The 23,991-nt window shown below is 40.8% G+C and overlaps 1 protein-coding gene across 2 annotated transcripts in view; it reads left to right on the forward strand.

Moving 5' to 3' along the window:
• Positions 1 to 8,913: 8,913 nt before the first annotated feature.
• The window catches only part of HTR2A (5-hydroxytryptamine (serotonin) receptor 2A, G protein-coupled), a 64,091-nt gene continuing 49,013 nt past the window's right edge, over positions 8,914 to 23,991 (forward strand). Inside the window, exons 1-3 of one of the 2 annotated variants that reach the window (XM_011939759.1) lie at positions 8,914 to 9,458; positions 9,894 to 10,636; positions 13,522 to 13,722. In XM_011939759.1, coding sequence (XP_011795149.1) covers positions 10,225 to 10,636; positions 13,522 to 13,722 — 613 coding nt within the window. In that variant the 5' untranslated portion in view covers positions 8,914 to 9,458; positions 9,894 to 10,224. The remainder of the gene's footprint in view (positions 9,459 to 9,893; positions 10,637 to 13,521; positions 13,723 to 23,991) is intronic. The other variant, XM_011939767.1, reaches the window with a different exon arrangement.

Raw genomic sequence — 23,991 nt, forward strand, 5'->3', positions numbered from 1 at the left:
ACAGCTATTTGGTGAGATCTTTGAAATTTAGCACTTGCAATCCTAATAATTTATTTAACCTGTTCAAAGAAAGACCAGTTAAATAAATTATGGTATATTCATGAGAATTCTATTACCAATCTATACATTTTTTAAGTCATATATAATATATATAATACATATAATCATATAGGTAAACACTTGTATATGCAAAGAAAATATCTGAAAGGATATAAAATATGAGGAGTATGAAAGAATTCTTTCAACATGGTTTGACTTTTTTATACTATGCATTTTTATAGTTAAAAATGAAATAAAGATCAAATTTATGATACAGTACCAATGTTGAATTTTTCTTTTTTAGATCACAGAATCAAACAACATTAGGGTTGGAAGGGACCTACAAGGACATCAAAGCCAACTCACTCTATGAATATTTCTCCTCCAGAGATTCTAAAAATATAGTTGTCCAGTCTTCTTCAACCTTTCTGTTCTGAGAATTCACAACCTCCTGGTGCCTAAGTATTTGTGGTTCTGGCAGGAATATCCCAGAACCAAGTCACCCTATTATAGTCTTGTATTCCAGGGCCAATGGCCACCACGTGAGTATGAATGAAGAATTGTACTGGCCCCCTAACCACTGCAGAATGACAAGGAGCAAGGGTGCTTCCATGACAAATCAGCTTTTCTTGAAAAGGGCAGAAAAGGCTGCAACAGAGACACTATGTGGCAGCAAGAAGCAATGGCAGTAGAAGACTGATCAGTTACCTCCCCTGCCCACATGAGGTTTGGTGTAGAACTGACCTCTTTGGTCTGAGACTCCAGAGTCCTTCATCAATCTGGGGGAAAGCGGGGATAGTAACGGGCTTCAAAAGGGAGATACTAGACATCTTGTTTTAAGGGCAGATAGGAGCCCAAATGATTAATTTTTACAAATAAAATATGTAACCATCTTTTTTACTCCAAAATTATGGAGCACGTCTTACCAGACATATTGAAATAGAATGTACAACCTTATCCTGGACAACACCATCAAGCATATTTTGAGATAGAAAATAGAACAGGAAGAGTAATTTCAACTAAATTGAGATAATGTTCTGATCCATTTCAGTGGTTTCTAGGACACCATCTGAGATATTGGTAAAATGCTCTGAGGGGATTAAGTGCCTAAATCATCACTATCAGGTGGACAGAAGGAACAATAATTTGGTTTTTAAAAGTATCTTCATGAAGGTGAGAACTTGACTTTTCTGATATACTGAGGAGCTCCCAAAGGCAGCATTTCATATTCATACTGACTGACCTGTGGCTGCTGAAGCCATTGGAATAGAGAGAAAGCAAGAATCTGCTCGACCCATTCTACCCTGAAGTCAAAATTCAAGACTTCCATTCTCCCAAACTGCCACTCACCACAGAGGGAGAGCACCGGCATGAGTCAAGACTAGGGACCCCATTAGGCCATATTGTTAACAGATCATTGAAAGCAGCAAAGAGGTTAAAAATCTATCCTCTGAGTAGAGAACTCTCGTTATTTTCATTTTAGGTGTGTCTCTTTCCTCCCATAGGCTGCTTTTCTCATATAGCTGGTTTGATAAAATTGATCCAAAAGGCTCCTCTTTTCCGTGGGAAGTACCTGAACCATCAGTCTCTCCCCATCCCTCTTAGCCTGAAGTGGGAACCGGCGTGGGCTCAGAGCACAGATCTAACAGGCTGCTAGCCAGACCCTGACCAGGAAAACAGAACCCTTACAACCCAAATGGTCCTGTCTGGTTCACTACACGCCCTCTTTAAAAGTAAGAGGTAAATGTACCTTGAATATCCATTCAGCCACAAACACCTGACAGTTGGTGCCGGAATAAAATTTGGGATCCTGGCCAAACATCTTAAGTTTCAACCAACAGGCATCTGCAAAAACCGGTGAGGGTAATTCTTTGGGACTAGCAAAAATCTTTTGCCTCAAATAGTTCTACGCTTTTCTTATAAGAAAGGTAATCATCTTGCTCTATGATAATCTAAGTGATAATATATTCATTTCTCCCAAAACCTGGGTTATGCCTGGTAGTAAATTAGATATTTTGGGAAACACACTTTTAGATCACTGACTGGCTGAAGTGCTATTTACCTCCAGAGTAAAAATGTAAAAAATGACCTCCCTGTGACCTCAAAAAAAAATGTGATGCCTTGTGAAACAACCAAGTATGACTCAGACACCAGAGCCAATGTGGCTGAGTAAAAACACAACAAAAAATAGACAAGCCGAAGAGTATCTTCTGCTAATAGAGAGTCATTATTTTACGGGCCTGGGCAAAAAACATTTGGGAAAGGGTCCATTTCCTATAGTGTCAGTGAAGCTGGTAAGTCGTGTTGCTCTGATCCCCTGCCCACAGGGACAGCAGGGTGACCCAGACTGGCTAATTTGAGTACTCTATTCCCCTAGCTATCATGATCATTTCAGAGATGGGCATGTGGGTCTAACCAGGGTCTTGTCTGCAAGTGAAAAATACTCTCTTGCAGAGTTAAATCCTGTTTCACAGGCTACAGTTATGTAAAATCAGAACTGCCAACCACTACCTTTTCCAGTTACGTGAAAGAAGCCATCTACAGAGGAGAATCAGGTCAGTGAAAGGGAAGCAGATTCTAGAGGTAGCAATGTAGTCCCAATAAGGTCCTTTCAGCCACTAGATCCAGCCATGCCTTAAGTTAGTCCCACCTGGGACTTGTCAATTACTTGCACATCTCCCTTGATCCTTTTCGACTTGGATTTCTGCCATTTGTCTATAATAATCCTGAATAAAACAACTGCCACACCTAACAAAAACAAGTGGTTTAAAAATTTTAACTTAAAGCCAGTCTGTCTCAGTCATGATTAAAGTATAAGGTCATCTCTGACCCTCCTTTACCTGAACTTGTTTTAAATATTTTTGAAATAATTATGTTTATAAACACATGCATGCTTCAGAATATTTACAAAATTCAAAATCAGCATTGAAATAAAAAAAAAAAAAATCACAACTCCTTGACCCAGAAGATATCACTGTCAACATTTGAATGTACTTTCTTCTAGTTTAGAACCATGTATCCACGGTTTTTTAAAGCTGAGAACATGGACTATAGAGCTCATTCTTATTGAACATTAACTTGTTTATGATTTCCCACATAATGAAATGCTCTTCAAGTATTATGACTCTTAGCAGCTTCACCATATTTCATTAGGTCTCTCTCCTCGAGATATTTTCTTATCTTGGCTCCTAGAACAACACATTCTTCACTTTTCCTCCTTCCTCACCAACCCCCAGTCTCCTCTGCCACGTCTTTCTTATCTCCCTTACCTCTAAGTGTTGAAGAAGCTCCAGATTCAGTCTTTAAACTGCTTCTTCCTCTACTCAGATATTTAGGGAATCACATTCTACCTCACAGCTTTCAAAACCATGTATATACTGACAATTTCCAAATTTATATCTGCATCCTGGACCTCTGTGCTCTATTTCAGACTCTTATGTTCAATGTCTTATAGACATAGTTATTTGTCTTGTACAGACCTCAAGTTAGCATATCCAAGACTGGTCTGATAATCACCCCAAATAAGCTCCCACTGAAGCCTTGCCTATTTCTGTTAAGGACAATGCCCCATCCTTCTGTTTGCTCAGATCTAAAACCTTCAAAGTGACGCAGCTCTCTTCTTTCTCTCACGTCCCATATCCTATCATTACCTGTCATCAAGTTTTGTTGGCTCTACCTTTAAAACTTACGCAGAATCTGACCATTTCTCGCAAACCCACTAGTACTACCCTAGTGCAAGCCACACCATCTCTCACCTGAAACTGATGTTCTTGCTTCTATCCTCCCCCTCCCCTCTTGAACCCATTCAGTTGGGCTGTTATTCCAACTACTCCACTGGAACAGGTCTTATCAAGGCCGCCAAAGACTACCATTTTGACAAATTTTATGGTGATTTCTCAGTCCTTATTATACTCAGCCGATCAGGAGGCATTTCACCCAGTTGCACACTCATTCTCCTTGACAGTCTTTCTTTTACTTAAGGATTACACTTTCTCTTTGTGTCTCTCCTAACTTGCTGGGTACCCCTTTTCAGTCTACTTGACAGGTTCCTCCATACTCTCTGACCTAAAATATTGGAGTAATCCATGGCTCAGTTCTCAGACCTCTTCCCTTCTTTATCTCCACTCACTCTTCAGATGATTTCACCTAGTATCATACCTTAAACACCAATATGCCACTGGCTACTTGATGTCTCTTCTCTAAACTCTGTACACATCAATGCTACTGCCAACTATTTCTTGAACAAATGAAGGCAGGAACTATGCTCATCTTCATGGTTATACTCAGCACCTAAAATACTGCTTGACACAGCAGTCAATTATCAACTGTTAAATTAATGAAAATTGTGCAACTCAACGCCACTGAGAGAAAATTAAAAAGATAGATGACAGTCATTAGCTAATTTCAAGTAGTTTTTTTTTAATACAAGCCAGTGCCATCACAGAAGGCAGTTCATATTGTTTTCCAAGTATATGTTGGTCAGATGATCTGGCTTGTTTCAAACCTGAGAATCAGAGCACCGAAAGGAAGTGATAGATTAAATGTCAGTCAGCAAAACCTCTGTTAATATTTTTTTCTTCCTTCTCAGGTCATTAGTAATGTTTGAGCAGCAGAAATCTTAGAGACATATTCTTAAATATCATAGAGTAAAAGAATTCTTTGCTGCCAATTCATAACAAAATCAGGTATAATCAACTGAGTGAAGGTTAAGGTTGGCACTGTCTTGAAAAATTAAGCAGCTTAGAAAGGACAGATGCAACAAAGAAAAGGGACCGAGTCTATGTTCCTCTGAACAAGAAAAATAAATAAATATTGATATCCCAAATGTCCAGGCCATTTCAGTTTCTCAGACTACAATCCATTAAATAATAATTTAATTACAGCGACATGGATGAACTCACAGATACACTGTTAAGTGAAAGAAGCCGGACATAGAAGACTGCAGAAGATGCTACAGTCTTTGCCTCCACTAGGAAGGAGGGCCACATGTTTCCATTTAAGTTAAAGTCAAAAAAGAATAGGAGGGTACTTTCAAAAATGATGAAAATGGTGGATATCTTAATTTGAGTGATGGTTACATGGGTGTATATATTTGTCAAAACTCAGTGAATTGTATACTTAAGAGCATTACATTTTAATAAATTTAAAATATAACCCAATTTAGACAAAATAAGTGTCCTTCAATGAGTGTTCTGGAAGAGGAAGAATGAAATCGATAAATATAAACAAATTTCCCCACTGCAGGATCTTTCACAGCTTTTAATATGCAATTATGCACTGTATATTTCTAAGAGGAGACTATACGATACAGTAATGTTCCAGATTTAATTGGCCAAGGAACTTTTTTTTCCTCATATACATTGACATCTATAAGGCACTATAGTTTCAGAAACCCAGTAACTTTAGCCTGGAAAAAATTCAAACAAGGGCTACAAGTACCACTGAAGTCATTAAGAAAAAATTAACATCTAATTTTAAGCAATGACTTTGTGGTGAACCTTCCAGAATGAACTAGTTATAAAATGTATTCCCATATAAGGTCCAATTAAGGACTAGAGAAATTCTGCCCAAGATAATAAATATAGTTCTGAAATTGTTGACCTTAAATTCCTTCTGGCAGTAATTAGATAACAAAGCCAGATGTATATTGAAGAACTCTAAGCTTATGGCAAGGAAGCATCATTCATCATTATATAGACAACACTTACCTGTTTTGTGTAAGACATCCAACTCAGCCAGAGATGTTATTCAAGGCATTAAAACACAGCTAAAGATGATAGGTCACAGGTTGAGCTCCCCAGGAAGTTGACTCTGTGACTGATGTGTGTGCAAGAGGTTTGTGTGTGGGGAGAGCTCTCAGATCAACACCGGCAAGGGAGCAAGAGAAGCCAGACTGGACAAGGGGAGAAATTTAACTTGGATTTGGCACAACAAAGGCCTCAGTGGATCCCATAGGAGCACTGGAACCAAAGTTACTCAGCCATCAGGCAAGAGGGCCAGCCCTTTCTATCCTCTCCTCACAGCAGACCAGTGTCTGCATGCTGCCTGCCAGAGAAGGGGCATGACCACTGGCAAGTTGGCCTCCTTGGCTGAGGGGAGTCTTCACAGAAAGAATGAAGAACCAGCTGCCAATCCTTCCAGCAGCAGGGAACCTGAGTGTCCCAGGCCTGAAGCAGAAGCTGGGCGATGCATCACAGCGCACACTACAGCAGCCAACACACACTTGTTTCACCAAACTCACAAGGGGCATCTGCCCAGCAAGAAACCATTCGTACCTAATCTAACTCTCACGCTATTAACCAAGAAGCTCTGTAAAAGAATCAGGAGCCTAGATTGTGCCCCTACTACTTTGTCCATAGCAAGTATTCATAAAATTGCAATAAAAACTACAAATAATCTTACATGGTTGCCAAAAAAGTATTTCCCAGTGTAAACCATATAAGAAACACTGATTAGTTTTGACATGACTAGAAGCCTAGCTGTTCTTCATGAGACATAATGGACTGAGATCATCAGAATTAACAAGAAAATCTGTAAAAGGTAACCTCAGAAAACTTTTGAATAACTTCCTAACACTGGAGTACTTTTTAGATCACATTTCCCTTTGTTCTAATAAAATTAAATTGGTATCCCAATAAAGTAACAAGAAAGAATGAGAGGTTCTAGGTTTCTCCCTGGTTCTCCTTTTTAACAACCAATTCATCTTAATTTATGCTAATAACAATTCAATCAGAACACATCTGTTAAGGACCTTCCATTATGAGATACCATGCTTAGATACCACATGTGAGGTTTATGAATTACATCTGGGTGGATAACCTAATAGTATAATATAGTTGCAGTAGACATTACATCTATATTAAGGGTATAGAAATGAAGTTCAACATCTAATAGAGAAGACATTTACACAGATGTCTGTCATGCATTCATTCAACAAACATACTTAAGCACTATGTGCCCAGCTGTGAACAAGATAGACACAGTTCCTGCCTTTATGAGGCTTACATGAGATGTGATGTGTTAAAATAGAAGGCTGCAGAAGATGCTATAGTCTTTGCCTCCACTGGGAAAGAGGGCTAAGGAAAGCTTAGGAACAGTAAACTTAGTAAGAATAATAGCAACTAGCCTTTACTGAGTGCTTAAAATGTGCCAGGCACATATGTAAATTTATTTGGCTTTCACATCAATCCTCTGAGGTCTTTTAATTATTAATATTCCCTACTTGCAGATGAGGAGACTTAAACACAGAGATTAAGTAGCTTAATCAAGGTCACGCCGGTGGTGAGTGATAGGCCTGGGATCCAGAGCTGCTCCGGAACTGAGCAGGAATTTGCCAGGTGGACACACACACACACACACACACACACACACACAAGGAATGGTAAAAGCACTCCAGGCACAGGAAAGTGCAAGTACAGAGACATAAAAATGGTTAGAAACATGTAAGTTCAGTCTGCATATAGGCCGACTGGGAGAGCAACCAGAGTCCAGGCCCGCAAAGTGGGGCAAGCAGGGTACAGGTAGATGAAGAAAAGTGTCATGTGCCCCACATGGAAGGGACTGTAGGAGTGTAGGCATGGGAGTGATGCCAATTCGGTCATTAAATAATATCAGTAAGAATATCAGTAAGAATGAAAGTGGCTGACATTCCTCGAGAACTCCCTGTAAGCCAGACATGGGCCAAATACTCACACACATTATCTCATTTTAGCTTCACTACCATCTTATGAGGAAAGTATCACCATTATCCCATTTTACAAGTGAGAAGACTGAGCTTTAAAGGGAGCAACGAGATGATGCCTGGTTCTACTGTTTCTGAGTTACAGAGCTAGGATTCAAAACCAAGGAACTCTAAGGTCTGTGTTCTCCGCTGCCTGCTCGCCAATGTGCACATTTGACATGGAGGGGTAGGAGGGTGGCAGGCAGGGCAGTGAGGGGGACACTAAGGCACCCACCCAGGAAACGGATGGCCCAGGTCTCGACCACAGGGTACGAGCTGCAGGCTGCAGGAGAGGACATGTGAGAAACATGCATACAGAGGTAGCACTGGAGACTAAGCGGGATCTGGCAGCCAGAATGAAGAGTTACAGATAACAGCAGCTGTCTGAAGAGGTGGTGATTCCATCACGCAAGTGAATGGGTAGGAACAAGCACTGAGAGCAGGGCAGGGGGATGGAGAGTGAGGGAAGATGCTGAGGTTGAGGTCTCATAGGCTACCATGGAAGGAGCCAATGGGCAGCTGGAGATTTAGGTCTGGAACTGAGGGAAATAATCAGCTATGAAGGTACAGACTTGGCCACAAACATATTGAAGCCATGAGAGTGGCTGAATTTGTCTAGGGAGAACGTGAAGAACGGAAGGTGATGGAACTCTAGAAAACCCCAACTGTTGAGGAAAATATTTTCATGCCTGCAAAAATAGAGAGATCAAACTGCTTCCCTGAGAAACCTACTTGGGAAAGGGCTTTCTTTACAAGTACGGCAAGCTGTCGTTACTGGTGGGGGAAAAAGTTGGTACTGCAAAACCAACTTATTTCCTACCACATGTGAGGTTTGGAATAACATCTGGGTGGCATACTTCTGCTGAAGAAAATAAGCCATTTCAATGGCATATCTATTCAATAAAAATAGTGCTAACAGTTTATCAGAGTTATCACCACAGATATGCCTGGCCACCCTGAGCCCATGTGGCCAACGTCAGTAATTCCACTCTGGACACAAGCACTGTTGGCTTTGGATGGAAGTGCCGGGCGCTCACAGCGCTCCCAGGACGTACTGTTTTTCAGCCTTATTTATGTTCTCCCTTCACCCTTCAGCCTAAAAAATTTCCACAGTGCCACTTACCCACCTTAATGGGAATCTGCACGAAAGGCCATTTCTCCAGTTTCTCTCTCTCAAAAGCAAAGGAAAACTTCCCAATATTAATATGTAGCAAAAAGAGGGAGAAGAAAAAGCCTATTTGGTCCGCCCTCCTGGCTGTTGCTACCTTGCAGCTTATGACATACACACAGAGGGAGGTCTGATGAAGTGAACGAGGCAGCCAGAGAGCTACTCCATTCCCGTGGAAACCAGGAGTCCCTTGGTGCAGACAGCTCTTCCTCCTTTCCCGTGCAGTTCTTTTGTGTGACTTTGAGGGGCTCGTGAATGATTTCTAAATGTGTGCCTGCTGAGGCGAGCCGCACAGCGAGGGAGGAACCCAGCCGAGCCGTGCCAGAGGAAGCTAACAGGATCCTAGCAGTGCGGGAGCTGGCTCGGCTCTTGCATGCAGTTTTTGAAGTCAGCAAAACAGAAACCAAATTACTCATATTATGCTGGTGGAAGATCAAGAAGAGGGGACTCTACACCAGTTTAATTGCTGTGAGAGATACACTTGTTATTCTGTGACTCGCTGCATCTCATGTGTGGACCCTGAAGACGAACGTAAGTTCTCGTGCCGCTATATTTTATTGCTATGTAATTTTCTTTCCGGTTTGAAATCATGCTTGGCCAACATGTAATCATTTCAATGAGAATTTCTAGTGAGCAAAGTTGTCTGCTAATCTTTACTTAAGACTTTTTTGTTTTCCTTTTATTAGCTAAGCAACATTGTGGGAGCTGAAATTCCTGACAGCAGCTGTGGCAATTCAGCCTAAGAATGGCTGAGAACTGTAACCCAAAGTACATCCAATTACTATGGGATTATCACTGGATGTATTTTTAATTGACTTTCTTAATGTAGAATGTGTACATCCCCGCTGTTTCTGATTGCATGCTATTTTAATAATACTGTGGCTAAACTAGTACTATCGGCATAACCAACAAAATGAGATATAAACAAGAGTCCCAGTAGTTATAAAACTTTTCTTCTTTGTCCAGGACATTTATCTCCCCGAATGCTCAAAAAAACCTGCAACCTTTATGCTAAAAGTTCATTCTGCTTTTTTGTCCTCGCTTTGCCGAGAAAATAATAAAACCAAACAGTGGACTCTCCTAAAATTGTGAATGAAGAAAACTTAGAGCCACCACGGTTCGGTTCTTTATCATTGTAACAATTGTAATAATGGAAGACAAAAATCCAGCCCCGGGAGACCAGCATGTACACCAGTCTCAGTGTTACAGAGCATGGGGACATCAAGGTGAACGGTGAGCAGAGGCTATAACGTGTTAGTCCTTCCACACCTCATCTGCTGCAAGTTCTGGCTTAGACATGGATATTCTTTGTGAAGAAAATACTTCTTTGAGCTCAACTACGAACTCCTTAATGCAATTAAATGATGACACCAGGCTCTACAGTAATGACTTTAACTCCGGAGAAGCTAACACTTCTGATGCATTTAACTGGACAGTCGACTCTGAAAATCGAACCAACCTTTCCTGTGAAGGGTGCTTCTCACCATCGTGTCTCTCCTTACTTCATCTCCAGGAAAAAAACTGGTCTGCTTTATTGACGGCTGTAGTGATTATTCTAACCATTGCTGGAAACATACTCGTCATCATGGCAGTGTCCCTAGAGAAAAAGCTGCAGAATGCCACCAACTATTTCCTGATGTCACTTGCCATAGCTGATATGCTGCTGGGTTTCCTTGTCATGCCCGTGTCCATGTTAACCATCCTGTATGGTGAGTGGCATTAGTTTCCCAGCTGTGCTCGCACTGGTAATAAAGAGCATGTGCATGCCATCAGCAGATGAGATGGGGCTCAGAGGGCAAACAAATTATAAATAGAAGGCTTTATTTATAGACTAGGGTCTACTATGTTACTTATATTTTACTCTTAAAATGGGATTTCACATAAAAATCAGACAGTCTGTGACCTGTGATCATTGGAGAGTTTTGTGCTTTAAAACATGTACATCCTGTGTAAAAATGATTATTGGAAAGTTTTGTGCTTTAAAACATGTACATTTAATGTAGACAATTTTATAAATTACCCCGATACAGTCATAAACCAGTAACTTACCCGTCATTCTGAATCTACTTGATTTTTGCTCCTTTATATTCCCAACCAATATTCCAGCCTTCAGGACAGAACAGTTTCATCTTTGTCACACAGTTTTCAGCACTTCTAATGGAGTGATAAAGCCTTCCCAATTACCTTGGAACATTTGCAGGGAGGACATTAGTGGTGCAGTAGGTTTTAAGTTAAAATATGCAGAGTCTCCATTAGAATAAATGAATTACTCCAGTTTTAATTGTTCCCTGCCCAGAGAAGCTAATTTGGAAATGTGCCTTGAATTATATCCTCAACTCTTTAAAACTGCATATGCATAAACTCCTCCAGTCTGGTTTGGAGGAGGGTGGGAAACAAATGGGAAGGGATTAATCTTGCTTTCTTCTCAACAGAGTTTGAAACAGTCAAACCTCTCAGCAAGGGACCAGAATGTGATATTCTTTCCAAATTATGAGTAATACAGCCAGATACCTCCTTAAAAGAGAGAGAGACTATTGTGACTGCTGACACAGGCACGAGCAGCAGTCACCCAGAGCTTAGAGACAGGTTATGATAGCTGTCTTTAAGGGGAGATTTTCTGGCCAAGTCTTAGGGGCTAAGATTTAAAAACAATCAACCCAGCCCTGGAGAGTGTGAAGAAGGAAGGCGGTACGCAAGGGCGAGCAGGCGCCAGTTTGCACAAAGCTGGTAAAGCTCATTGCAAGTCCAGCCTTCGCTTGACCATTTAAATGCCACACCAGAATGATTTCATTCAATTTGCCTGTCCTTTCCTCGGCATCCTGGGGAAGATTCTCCCTTCCCAAACCCCCTCCCCTAGGGGGCAAACTCCAGTCGGGGTAGGAGGAGTGACAGAGCAGGAACCAAAACAGCGGCTGGAGGGTGGGGTGACCCCAGGCGTCACCCGCTTGGGGAGCAAGGGCGCCCCCTTGCGGCCGCCGCTCTGAGCGCAGCCCGTTCCCTCCGGAGCCCCGCCCCTCCCCGAGCTGCTCCTCCCGCCTCCCCGAGTCCACGGGGCGTGGGGCATGAGGCTTCTCCCACAAGGAAATGCCCCCTCCTTATCCCGCATCGGAAACACGGACTGAGGCCTGGGCTGCCTCCTTGCCAAGAAAACCCCTCCGAGGGCCATCTGTTCCAGAGAGAATGTGGTTTCCCCCACCAGGCGCTGCAAAGGAAAAGGCTTTCATTTCAGCTCAAGCTCTTCGCAAATAATACAAGTGAATGGATGTAAATTAGGCTTGTACCTACGCTCTTTACTTGTCTAAGTATCTCCTGTGGCATTTTGGTAGAGAGTTTATGTTTGCGTTGGAGTTTGTTCAGCTTTGTGGGTCTGTAATAAGAAAAGTGGACTTTTAAATTTTCCTTCTCACATGCAGGCAGATCTAACTCCGCTGCTTACACTGTGATCAAAACTAATTAAAGTTTATATAACTGCTTGATCCACCTCCAAAACACAAAACCAGAACACTTTGTTTATGTCCATAAGGCACACTCTAACCTTCCTCATATAGCAGGTGACCTGCAGTGTCTCTTACATTGGAATTGTCGGGGGAGCTTGGAAAAGGCTTTGCAAACGCTTTGACATTTGATGTCCACCTCAGCCCAACCTCCAAAGATGACTTAATTGGGCTGGATTTGGCACAGGCATCAGGACCTTCTCTAAAGCTCTCCAGCTGATTCTGATGTGCAGCCAGGATTAAGAGCCACCACCCTAAAGCAGCTGTTCACAAAGCGTGGTCCCTGGACCAGCAGCATCCGCATCACCCTGGAGCTTGCTAATTCAAATGCAAATTCTACAGCCTGCTCCAGACTAACTGCATCAGGACCTCCGGAGGGAGGTCCAGCAGTAAGAGGCGTGGCAGAGTCTGATGCTCACTCAAGTTTGAGAAATGCTTCCCTAAAACAAAGCTCAGAGCAAGGACACCTTCCTTTATTTTTCTTCACCCTTGCCTTCAGCTCTCCCTACACATACCCTAAATTTGAGTTTGGCGCCCAAAGCATTATTAGATCCTTATTTTTCATTTTTACAGATAGACGTATTCACAATCTGAATTTTTAATCATTTAGTCATTTGCACCAGTGCAATTTATTGCCATCACTGTATGGGACTCGTTATAATAATGACTAAGAGGTGAGATTAACCTCAGGGAAATACAATCCAGAGAATCTGTGACCAAATCCTGACAGTACAGTGTGAGAGGTGCTCCAGAAGAGGAGCCGAAACACAACTTTTGACATAAGCCATTAAGAAAAGGTTTGCCAGGTGTAAGGGGGAAGAAAGAGAACCCCCAAATAGAGACAATCCGAGTTTCCTTGCCACACTCACATAACTCCAGACGCTAGAAATTTTCAAACCCTGCATTCATCAGCCAGTGCTAGCTTACTATAGTTAAGTACAGTTGCCAAGGGGCTTCGTTTTTCAAATACTAAAAATATATCGTGTTGTCCTTTGCCATCACCTGTGCCCGTCCCAGAGCTGGAAATTGTCGTAGGGTAGGGATCCTCACGCTCCAGGAGGCACAAGGTTGCTCACTGACACCAACCTTCTGCCTCGTAGGGTACCGGTGGCCTCTGCCCAGCAAGCTTTGTGCGGTCTGGATTTACCTAGACGTGCTCTTCTCCACGGCCTCCATCATGCACCTCTGCGCCATCTCGCTGGACCGCTACGTCGCCATCCAGAATCCCATCCACCACAGCCGCTTCAACTCCAGAACTAAGGCATTTCTGAAAATCATTGCTGTTTGGACCATATCAGTAGGTAAGTGGGAACATATTTCAGAGTCTCATTTGAAATGACAGTTCGTGCTTTCTGAAAAGACTTGTTCCATTTTGTTGTACTGAAACCTGACATCCTCAATCTACTGTTTTAGGTGGTACAAGATATGTTACAACATCTTAATTATCAGATTCGCTTCAGGAAAAAAAAATCTGTTTATGTCACTGGCTGACAACATCAATTTGTATTGCTTTGCACAGGCAAGACTATAAACAGTAGAGCCAAAAAAAATCAGAAATAACTGTGCTGTTTTCCCTATTTCTTACTTTCAAGTCCACGACTCTAATTATTGGGTTTCTCAAAGACCTCAACTTTTATAATCACTGGACTGATGGTCAACGTAAAGATGCAGACCACTTTGCTAGAGAACATAAAGCCTCTGGGCTCTAGAGAAAGGTCCCACGTGCTGAAGCTTGGAGGGAAAAGGTAGGCCAGAGGGAAGTGCCAGGATTTGCTTTGGGGCAAGGCTGCTTCTCAGTCTTCCCCGGTGTCCTTAATGACCTTCCTCCTTTTATGATACCACACGCCAAAGGATTTCAACCCGCTTCTGTTAGGTTGATCACATACATTCATCTGTTGCCAGTATTGATCTTCTGTCACACACCTAACAGTCAGAAAAGCCAAGGGAATGGAAGCTAAGGGGACAGGTCTCAGGCAGTGAAGTGAATTGTACCTGTCAACTTCGGCAGCTTGGTTGGTAACCAAAGATTCTCTGACATTCATTTTAAAATCCAAAAGCCTGTCAGGCAGGAGTGTTGCAACTGCTTATGGCCACGCTGGTGCCAGCATCTGCTAATATGAGAGACTATGAGATTCCACTGCTTGAAGTCAAGGGCTTGAGTGAGCTTATCCACAGCATTGGATAATAGTACCAATAATAAGAGCCAACACAATAATACAGTATCTTGTGTTTTTTAGTTCCCACTGTTTACTTTGCTGCTAGCAATGGGAACTATTATGCAATTTGAAGAGTAGGTAGCTCCATCTTATAGAAGAGGAAAAACTGGGATTCAAAAAGCGAAATGAGCCGTGCAAAGCCCCACAGCCAGTAAGCAGCACAATGAGGATTCTATTGAATTCTGATGGGAACATCTGATGGAAACACTAACAAATCACACTTGTGTCACTTTCAAATGTTTAAAGTCTTACCTGCATTCTGTTTTAAATTTCCCATTACAGTTTGAGATAGAAGATTCTATGGTGCTTATTTGATAAATGAGGGAACCAGAGTACAGAGGTATTGTGGCTTATTGGGTCATATCGCCAACTTGCAGCAAGACTAGACTCTAAACTTCCGGCACCAAGCCCTGTTCTTTCTGTACCGTCCTTAGGAAACGGTTTTTGCTCCTAGAAAATGCTTGTAGTTTCTGGGACTGTGCAAGTTGGACTCATTCTACTAGGAGCAAGAAAATGAAGGGCCAGTAACCACTCATTCCCAGTTACACAGAAAATACTCCTGGGGAACATTCTGATTTAATGGCCTAGGGTGAGGCCAGGTGATTCTAAGGAGCAGTCAGAGTTGAAGACCACTGAGACAGGTTTTCAGGGTGGTCAGTGTGATAAGTAGGAGAATCAAGAATATAATGCAAAGGGAACAAATGAAGCTATTTATTTTTACCCTGATACACTGTCCATAGTCTTACCCCAATATACTGTGCCACTGGGGAGACAAATGCTGAGAAGGTCAACCATCTTTTCCTCAGCCACACTGACTCCCCCATCTCATTCAAGCTTCCTGATAACAACAATAGTAAGGTAACAGTTTCTGAGCACTGAGTACAGACCCAGTAGTATACAAAGCCCCTTAAAGAAAATCAGCTGCAGAGAACTCAGTTGCACAGGATGATATCGCTTATAATCAGGAGTCAGTATGGGTCAATCGGAGTCCAAAGCCCATGCTCTTTCCACTGCCCAAAAGATAGCCAGAAAGAGCCAGAAGCAGACTATCACCACAAGAGGCAGGCAGGCTGGAATGGCTATGGTGGTGCTGGGCAGGGATCATTCATCCATCCATTTGGCCAGTCTTTTTGAGATGGAGTTTCACTCTTGTTGCCCAGGCTGTAGTGCAATGGCACTATCTGGGCTCACCACAACCTCCGCCTCTGAGATTCAAGCGATTCTCCTGCCTCAGCCTCCTGAGTAGCTGGGATTACAGGCATGTGCCACCATACCCAGCTAATTTTGCATTTTTAGTAGAGACGAAGTTTCTCCATGTTGGTCAGGCTAGTCTCGAACTCCTGACCTCAGGTGATCCACCCACCTTGGCCTCCCAAAGTGCTGGGATTACTGCGCCCACATTTGGCCAGTCTTGTAATGTGCATCTATTATGTGCTTGGCACCGCATAGACCAAGATGAAGAAGATATGCATTCAAAGATCTCTCACAGTAAGGTAGGAGAAGACAATCGATTCTTTTATCATTAAATGTCCCACTTTATATCTAGTGATGCTTCTTGACTTAATATCTAGTTGATCTTAGTATAGTTAATTTTCTGTTGATTATCATTTTTGGATATATCTTATTTCATCCTATTACTTTCAAACCTTTTGTGACTTTAAAGTGTTAGCCTATAAGCAGCATATAAAGTTTTATTTTTAACCCAATCTTTGTCTTTTAGTTGGAGTATTTAGTCCTTTTACATATAATGTTAACTCATATTTGGGTTTAAATCTGTTATCTTACAATTTGCTTTCTATTTTCCTTTTTGTTCTATATTCTAGTTTCTTTTCATTCTTACCTTCTTTTGGACTAATCAAGAATTGTCAATCCATCATTCCCCTTTATGAGCTTTTATCCATTGTTTTAAATTACTTTAATGATTACAACATTCCTTATTGACCTTAGAGTCTAAAACAAATTATTACTTGTAACACTTCTTGGTTAGTGCAAAAACTTTAGAACCTTTTAACTCCATCTATCCCTGTTGTCTTTTGGGCTTTTCCCTGTTTACTAAATGTCTTTTTTTTAAACCCATAAGACATCATTATAGCCATTCTCTTCAGTATTTCTCACATATTAACCCCTGTGGCTGTTCATTGTTTTCTTCACTTTCATGATTTTGCCTGGGTTCCTCATTCCTGAAGAATTTTCTCTAGAATATCATGTAGTTTTTTTTCTGTTTTTCTTATCCTAGGCATCTTTATTTTGCTTTCATTTCAAACACATTTTCGCTCAGTATAGAATTCTAGGTTGACAGTCATCTCTTTTTCAGCACTTCATAGGTGGTAAATCCAACACTTCAGGCTTATATTTTTTGTTTATAAGAACCCAGCTGTCAGTCTTATTGTTATTCCTTCAGAACCAACGCCTTGTGCCATGCCCTGCTGCTTCAGAATATTCAGTCTCTATTTTAGCAGTTTTACCATGATGTACTTAATTGTGAATTAGTTTTTGTTTTTATCCTGCATGGTGTATGTATTGATTCTTAAACTTGTGACTTTGGTCACTTTGAGAAAACCCTTGGCCATCATCTTTTCAAATATTGCTTCTGCTCCATTCTCTCTCTTCCTCATGTCTGGGACTCCAATTTCATGTATGCTAAACCTTTTACCCAAGTTCCTTATAACTTGAACACTTGTACATTTTTTTTTTTTTCTTCAACTTTTAAGTTCAGGGGTACATGTGCAGGATGTGCACGTTTGTTACACAGGTAAACATGTGCCATGGTGGTTTGCTGCACAGATCATCCCATTACCCAGGTATTAAGCCCAGCCTCCATTAGCTATTCCTCCTGATGCTAACCTTCCCACCTCCGCTCCCCCCACAACTGGCCCCAGTGTGTGTTGATCCCCGCCATGTGTCCATGTGTTCTCATCATTCCGCTCCCACATATTAGTGAAAGCATGCAGTGTTAAACACTTCCACATTTTCTACATTTTTCTTCTCTTATTTCTTTAGATAGCTTTACTGACTATTCTTCTTCTGTTTCTAGTCCTTTCATCAGCTACTTCTAATCTGCTTAAGACCCATCTCTTGTTTTCTCAATTCCTACACTTTTAGTTCTAGATTTTTTCATTTAATCCTTTATAGATTCCAGGTTTTTAGAATAATTCATGTTTTCATCTATTTTCTTAAATATTAATCACAAGTATCTGGATATCTGTTTTCTGGGTTGTGGGATGACCTAGGGACTTCTCTTTTCTGAGTTGTGGGGTTTTTTTCTTCATTCTGTCTGTTGGTATGTCTGGTAATTTTTTTAAATTGAGTACTGTGTATGCCTGGTAACTCTTTTTAATTGAATACTGGACACTGCAATAAAATGTTTGGATGTTTTGTTGATACTATCTTTCTCAGAGTGGAGTCTTTTAGCATTAGCAGCAGTTAAAGCAAGCACAGGTCCCCTTAATCCAATAAGGGATTGAGTTTATTTAAGGCAAGGTTCTTATAAAAACCAGTCTATTTCCAGTTTGCCTTTACACCTAGGATGTATTTTTTCGTGATCCCACGTGAAAGCCTGACGTGTTCTCCATTTTGAGGAGCCCTGAACTTCAAGTTTTTTATCCTCAACATCGTGAGACTACTGCTAACTCTCTTTAGCTATTCGGTCTCTCAATCTGTTTGATCAACAAACTGGCAAGTGCCTCAGTAGAAAGGTAGCTCATAGTGTTATCTTGCTTTCTTGCTCTTCCCTTCATTCCACAATCTTAACTTCTTAACATCCTGGCTACTTTGGTACCCTCTCACCAACTGCTTTTTATCTCCCTGATCCCAAGGACAGGTTTGGGACCCGAATTCTGCTTTATGTGGTACTAATATTACTCTACCTTTTTTGTTTGACTCTCCCTAAGCTATTTTCTCATCTTTTCATTTTTAATATGTTTTTTGTAGCTTTGCTTTATGTGCATTTTCACAAGTAACATATGGACAGATTTATTTTTAACAAAATCCTTTAGTCTTTGCCTTTTTAATACTGAAATTTGACCTGCCCACATTTGTGACAATCAACACCAGTTTTAGCCCTTCCATCTTATATTCGTATTTTAATAGCTCATTTTTTAAATGAACTATTTCGTTCACTGACTTGCACCGTGTCTCCATTTCCTTCTCCATCCCAGTTAGTTTGAATTGTTATGGGCCTCTTCCATTGCTCTCATGATTACAGTCCCATTGCAAATCATCACATTATTTCTATCAATATATCTAAAGTAAATAATCTCATTAAGTTATTTCCTCATTACCCTGGGTCCCAAGTCACAGGTTTTCCAATAATTTCTAAATAACCTAGTGGCAGAGTAGATCTTTTAAAGCAAGTCAAAAAATGCAGAAGCCATAAAGAAAAATATATACATAAACAGTTATGTAAGTTTGATGTGGCTAAAATCAGTGTAAGCAAAGTATTTCAATGTATATGATCGGCAGACCAAGGGTTAATAACCTTAAGATACAAATAGCAACAGATTGAAAAAGAGGAAAAGGAAACAATCTAACAACGAGAGAATAAGCAAACTAAAATTTCAGGCAATTCACAGAAACATAACATGAAATGGACAATAAAACTTATTAAACATGTTGAGCCTCTTTAACAGTCATGGCAATATAATCTAAAACAACGCAGTACCATGTTTCACTTATCCAGTTGGCAAAATGAAGTTAGTGAAAACAGCCAGCGCTGCCCTGAATATGGTACCACATGCACTCTCTCAAAACCCTGCTTGTGGAAATGTGAATTATTTGTTCTTGGACTATCTAGCAAAAGCTATTCAAACTTGACCTACCAATTCCACTTGAGAGAATCTATTCTATAGAAAAACAAGAGTACATGTAATGATCTTTAATGCAGCAATTTCTTCAGAATGGAAGAAATGGAAAGGTTGGATTATGTTGAGATACATCACTTTTCTCTAAATTGCAGAATATTTTGAAGATCTTAAAAATACTGAGACTACAGTTGTTTCCATTTATCCACAGTTTCCCTTTCCATGGTTTTATTTACCCAATTAACCACACTCTGAAATTGTTAAATGGAAAATTCAAGAAATAGACAATTTGGAAGTTTTAAATTGCCCTCCATACCAAGTAGAGGGATAAACTCTCCCACCATCCTGCCTCGTATTACCCAGAATGTGAATGATCCCTTTATCCAGCATATCCACACTGCAGATGCTATCCACCTGTGAGTCACTTGGTAGCCATCTCAGTTATCAGACCAACTGCCATGACATCATAGTGCTTGCGGTCATCTTTTATTTTACTCAATCATTTACTAATATTTTAATTCTTACTGCTGCTAAGCTGTTACTGTGCCTTATTTATAAATTAACCTTTATCATAGGTACGCATGTACAGGAAAAAAGTCTATATAAAGTTTAGTATCCTTGGTTTTGGGCATCTACTGGGGGTTTTGGAATGTATGGCCCTCAGATAAGGGGGTCTACTGTATTTGGTATTTAAGTGAAGGAATGTTCATGATGTTAAATGCAAGCAGCAAGTTTTGGGGTGGTATGCATGGTGTGAGCTCATTCTGGTAAACTAATAATAATATAGTGATAATATGTGGGGATATAGATATATGTATACATACACACACAAATACACACACAAGTGCTGAGAATCTGTCAAAAGACCTCACACTTATCAAGATGATTAAATTAGAAAGAATGGTAGGATTGTCATCTTTTTCCTTATGCATTTCTATATAGTTTTGTGTTTTTTTGTTTTTTGTTTTTTTTCTTAAGACAGAGTCTTGGTCTGTCGCCCAGGATGGAGTGCAGTGGTGTGACCTCGGTTCACTGCAAGCTCTGCCTTCTGGGTTCACTCCATTCTCCTGGCTCAGCCTCCTGAGTAGCTGGGACTACAGGCGCCTACCACCATGCCCAGCTAATTTTTTTTTCTTTTTTAGTCGAGACGAGGTTTCACCATGTTAGCCAGGATGGTCTCAATCTCCTGACTTTGTGATCCACCTGCCTTGGCCTCCCAAAGTGCTGGGATTACAGGCCTGAGCCACTGCACCCGGCCTGTCACAAATATTTTTATTCCAAAGTGTTTCAGATGATCCAGAATGCAGCTGTTATACCTGCATCACAGGTCAAAGACAGCTTCTTGGATGAGGCGGCCTACTTTCAAAGTTAGCAAGGATCTGACACATTTTCACAGTGGTAGCCACATCATAGATTAGTCAAGTTTTCCTGCACTCAGTACTCCTGAAATGTACTGCTGCTTTTCCCTTGCTCACCATTATCAGTGTGGTCACTTCACTGCCTGCCAAGGATTCCATCTAATTCTGAGGAAAAGGAACATAATCGCAAATCAATTGTGTTTTCTGTGTGGGAGCTTCTGAGTAAAGCAGCAATGACAGGAGATTGAAGCATTGGATTAAAAATAATCCTGGGGGGTGGGGAGGGAGGGATCCTGGTGTTCTGGTATGGGTTTCATTTTTCCCTTCATAAACCTACTTCCCATGATCAGCAGTAACTGTGACTTCACCGCAACCTATAAAACGAGCATACCCTTTCCTCAGGATGGTTTCCTTTCTCATAATGGACGCTTCATAATGTATCCTTTTTCCATATGCCAATGCCATGAGAAGAGAAAATAGAAGCTACTTTATTTCCTGTCTTTAGCAAAGATGCATCTCAGAAAAGGTGAAAATGACTATTTTCACATTGTCATATTCTGACAGGCAACCAAAGATACCACTTTAAATTCCTTTTCCAGACATTATTTCATTTCAGAAATATATTTGAAGTTTATGGGGTGATTTTGAAGTACCATCAGTCTAAATAGATTTTTTTCCCTCAAGGATAAACACGACCATGTATTTTCTGCATTATTACTTTTGTAATGGGAGGAAAGGCAAGCTGTGTTACATTTATTTGGGGCCATTCCCCTCAAGCTGTGACACCTTACATAGTATCTTAACCTGAAGGCTGAGGTCACCGGACCTAACCTCTTGCCTTCGTGCAGCTCAAATCCTACCTTCCTAGACAGTGCAGATGTTTCAGGAATCTTTGAAGGGCAGTGAAAATAAGCTCTCATTGTAGTTGTGTGTTGATTTAGTATATGGGGGTTTTAGCATCGTTTCAAGTTTATTCATGTTGAGCATCGTTTCATGTTATGTTTATGTTTTGTTTTCTATGATTGGCTGTCCATGGTTTTTACTGTAGGACTTAGGGAATATAAGCAAAATGTCTGGAGCCACACTATCTGGATGTGAATCCTGGCTCTGTTCCTCATAAGCTGTGTGACCTTGGGCAAGTTACTTCACCTGTGTCTCGGGTTCCTGGTGATAAAATGGTGATGGTAACAGTACCTATATTATGGTCTGTTTGCATGATGGATCTCTCTTGGATTCTATTTCATATGCTAATGCCATGTGAGAAAAGATAATAGATGCTGATTTATTTTGTCTTTATGAGGTTATTTTAAAGATGGAGTAAATGTAATGCTTGTCATATAAGTGTTAAGTTTTCAATATAATTTGAACTCTTGTCTATAAAATTCTTGGCTTTTCCCTAATTGGTAAATTAGGGGATTAAGCTCTTTGTGTTATCACAGCTTTCTCGTATATTCCCAGTTTGTCATTTGTCATTACTTGTTTTTTTTCCACATGGATTTATGGAGTCTCATTTATAAATGTTCCTTTCTCTTATAGCTTCTGAATTTTGAATCATTACTACAAAAGCCTTTTCCACTACAAAGTTAAATGTTTTCTCCCATTACTTTTATGGTTTTGTTTTATAAACGTAAGTCTTTGAACCATTTAGAAATTAACCTGTGATCTAATTTTATCTTTTTCTGCATGGCCACCTACTGTCCCTGCGTCATTTGTTTCCCCATTGATTTCATATACCACCTTTGTCATCTACTGCATTCCATGTGTATTTGGGTATGTTTATTGACTTTCTACTGATCTGTCTACTCATTCACCAGAGCATACTTTTAATTAAGGATTTTTTTTTATTGTCTGATTTAGTACTTTCTCATTTTTTTTTAAACTTCCCTGATCATTTTCATTTGCTTATGGGTTTCAAAACTCAGCCTCTAATTTCCCAAAAACTACTATACTTGGAATTGCATGTAACTTTATATATCTACTTTCTAGACCTTTTGGCTGGCGTGATTTTTGCACTTTTTTTGGTCTTATTTTTTATTTCTTTTTTATGAGCACCCTCAAGTTCTACATGGAATGAAGTGAACGTATATAAGCAAATGGAACTACATAAAATCTAAGCACTTAGGTTGAAAAAATAGCATGCTCATTTAGGTCCAAGAGGAATGACAGCGAAATATATTTTCCCATGATGCCGTATCTTCTGGGAAAAAAAAATTCTTGAAAAAATTAATCAACTGAGGAAACTAGACTCAAAACCAGATGGTGTTCTGTCAGCCTTTACACTGGAGGACATTCCCAGCCTCACGGCCTGAAACAAACGATCTGAAGAATCCACTTGAGATTGTCTCTCCTGGGACCCTCCAGGTTTATGCCCAGCTCCTTTATATGGAGATTAGTCAGAGACTATTCAGGCAACCAGGACAGAAAGGGCTTTGGGTTACCTGTCCTCGCTTCTACTACTGGGAGATCATGTTGTAAGTTAGCATCTACCAGAATACAAACGGAAACTTGAATTCGTCCAAGTCTCCTTTGGTTTCTCTGTCTTCTCACTTTCTCTCCTAGGGGGAAGAAGTGAAATTGCCTCCATCTGTTGTACTTTTATTTTTGCCCCTGCCATGCTTCATTACCCTCCCCAGAGGTCCAGGGAGAGATCCAGGCACTGCCCCAGCCTGCAGCTGAGTGGCTTGGCATTCAGGAACAGAGATGTTCATAGCCACATTGAGAGAAAGTGCTGCTGTCTCTAGAGTATGGCAGTGCTGGAGAGCTGTCAAGTATCAAGTGGCCATCTATGCCTGTCTCTACCCTGAAACCAAGGATCTGCAGGGCCACCACTTGGTCCACCTCTTCTCTTGTCCCTGAGTGCAGTGACCCTTCCCCTCCTCTGCCCACAGATGCAGGAGAATTTAGGGACATCTCCTTGCCTGGCCAGTTGTCTCATACTTAGAAGTACAATATGGTAAAATATCACAAAAACCTCTGCTCTTGGAAGACATGTCCTTGGCTGTCCTTCAGGACATTAGCCCATGAGTAAGAAGTCATTTAATGACCCAGACAGCTGAAAGCCTGCCAGAGTGGCAGCTGACTTCTCTCTGCATGGTAGACTTCAACTACAGCTTTGGGAAAACATGCTCAATAAAACAGCACTTAGCACAGCACAGACACTCCGTAGCCACTGGAAACTGGTGCGAATAATTAAGAAA

Source organism: Colobus angolensis, unplaced genomic scaffold (genome assembly GCF_000951035.1).
Source record: "Colobus angolensis palliatus isolate OR3802 unplaced genomic scaffold, Cang.pa_1.0 Scaffold101, whole genome shotgun sequence".
NCBI classification, from domain to species: domain Eukaryota; kingdom Metazoa; phylum Chordata; class Mammalia; order Primates; family Cercopithecidae; genus Colobus; species Colobus angolensis.